This window comes from Mustela nigripes, chromosome 1, assembly GCF_022355385.1.
Source record: "Mustela nigripes isolate SB6536 chromosome 1, MUSNIG.SB6536, whole genome shotgun sequence".
Taxonomy (NCBI): domain Eukaryota; kingdom Metazoa; phylum Chordata; class Mammalia; order Carnivora; family Mustelidae; genus Mustela; species Mustela nigripes.
This window is the reverse complement of record NC_081557.1, coordinates 37,776,111-37,778,568: the sequence shown is the minus strand read 5'-3', so window position 1 is coordinate 37,778,568 and position 2,458 is coordinate 37,776,111. Positions and strand designations below refer to the sequence as shown.

The 2,458-nt window shown below is 35.7% G+C and overlaps 1 protein-coding gene across 1 annotated transcript in view; it reads right to left on the bottom strand.

The window, feature by feature from the left end:
- The window catches only part of PTH (parathyroid hormone), a 3,240-nt gene extending 1,980 nt beyond the window's left edge, over positions 1–1,260 (bottom strand). Inside the window, exon 1 of the mRNA XM_059388862.1 lies at positions 1,175–1,260. Coding sequence (XP_059244845.1) covers positions 1,175–1,260 — 86 coding nt within the window. The remainder of the gene's footprint in view (positions 1–1,174) is intronic.
- Between the last annotated feature and the right edge of the window lie 1,198 nt (positions 1,261–2,458).

Genomic DNA, 2,458 nt, shown 5'->3' with positions numbered 1-2,458 from the left:
TCGGCTCAGGTCATGATCTCGGGGTCCTGGGATCGAGCCCCGCGTCGGGCTCTCTGCTCAGCAGGGAGCCTGCTTCCTCCTCTCTCTCTGCCTGCCTCTCTGCCTACTTGTGATCTCTCTCTGTCAAATAAATAAATAAAATCTTTAAAAAAAAAAGAAAAAAAGAAAATGTTCTCCATGTTAACATACACAGGATGGCTGTGTACTTGTATTTTAAAGGGAAGTCACATAAGAAACATTATAATCTACTACATTTATTTTCATTCTGCAATATAAAGCTCCTGATGGAGCAACAAATGAAGACTCTTCAGTGCCTTATGCTAGGAAGAGGCACTGTAGCTAGAGGATAGGAGCATTTATATCTAGCCCTACTTTGTCACATTCACCTAGTGACTTGAAGACATCTCTCCTTGGCTTCCTTGTTCTTAACAAAGGGAAGAGCTTCATATAAGAATGCCATGAAAAAGCAAAGGAACAGTTATAAAACACCCTTAAAATTCATGTATAGTCTTTCAGAATAGCACATTTGGAAAGATTTTATGTAAAGACATTATCTACCAGTAAAACTGAATTTCTCCAACTACAATGCACAGATTTGAGATTTCTATGAGTCATAAAACAGTCTAGATAAGGATATTCTGCAGGAAAAATGAATTTTAACACAACTTAATACATTTATATTGGTTATTTAAATAAGAATTATTCATTCCTCACTAGACTGTTTTATTTCAAAATTTCAGTAAGATATCATTAGAGCATATCCTGCCAAATTTTAATTATTTTTTGTGTAATTGCAGATGAATTTAGAAAAAGCAAGGCATCTTGAAAGACTTGAATGACTTAAGAGCATTTTATCAGCATACATTTATTTTGTAATGTGGCATTATATGTTAAAAGAATTCAAACTGTTCCTTAGTAATTTCCCTTGAACAAAGAGCATTTTTTTGGAAAATAGTACATATTATATAAGTGCTCAATTATGAAAAAAAATCTCCAAAAATTTCTCAAATGAAATTGAAAAGAGAAACTAAAGATTACTCACCACACTATGTCTTGTGACAAGATCTTTCAGGTGTATTGGCAGCTGATGCTTTCTTGAAGTTGAATCAGCTTGTGAACAGCTTGTAGACCCTCAGGTGTGACTTTTATATATAGGTCTTCCACTCACCAAGAGCAGCTTTTTTTCTTGTCACAGATGAAGTCACGGCCAATTCTCTGGATTGTAACTATAGGTTCAAAGTCACACACACACACCCCCATTGGGCGGTGCTCATTCCTCTTAAATATTAAATAATTGGATATTACAAGGAAAACAACGTGGGCCTGGGAAAAGGTTTTACGCAAAGATTTCTAACAAATATTGAATTATAATTCGGACTGGATTAATGAATTTGCATTCTAAGAAAGACTGATTTCAAAGATTTATAGTAAAGTTATTGTTAAATAACTTTATTTAGTTATTGTAAAATCTGGAAGTAAGTGTATTGGTTATAACCACACTATTGTTATAATTATTGTGAGGATTATAAAGAATCACATTATGTTATTCTTAGTTTATAAGCCATTTTCAATCAATCCACATTATTCCTGGTCATCTTTCAAAATAAAAATAGACATCGTGATTTTCTTAAAGGAAGTGTTAAAAAATTTTTTAGAAAATGCTTGGTATGTAATTAATTTTAAGGCTTTAAACATGAAAATACTTTAAAATCCATTTAACTTAAATTTCACTTATGCATTTTAATTTGCAAGGAAAACACTTGCTAAGCACTATCTGCCAGACTTCATATATATCATCCCATGAAGTCTTCACAGCCATCCTTTAAAGTAAATACTGTTATTAACCCAACATTCACATGAGGAAACTAAGGATTGGAAAGTGGAGAAGATGGAATTCAACAAAGGTCTTTATGACTTCATTCTGATTCTTGCTATCTCAGTTTCCCCCTAGAAATGTAGCTCTTCTTTGCATTCTAGTCTTTAATTAGCCTAGCCTTTTTCAGCCTCTTTGCCCACGGTTTGGGTCTTAACTCTCAGGTTTCCCTGTTGTTGATTATGGACCTGCCCCAAAATCTAACGGAGGCATAGCAATGCCACCTGTCTGACTTCAAATATTGCTACAGCCGAGTCCCCAACTATTAGTTCAAAACCCCTTGAATGCCCTGGGTGTATCCAGGGTTCACTTAGGCGGCTTGCTTTCCGACTAATGTCCCAGCATTAGATATGTTTTCTTAGCTCTGGTCCTATCCAGGCTGCAGGTTATCCCCTTTACTGTTAACCACTGCCAAAGTTTGACTCTACATCAGGCACAAGCCTGTCCAAGTTGGGACAGTAACTGTACGGAGTCTAGAATGAGCAATATATATTAATCCTCTTCGCTGGACAAACCTCACCTGGAACGTTATGTCCAGTCTCCATTTTAGAAGTGCTACAGGCAAACTGCAACGTGACTAGAGGA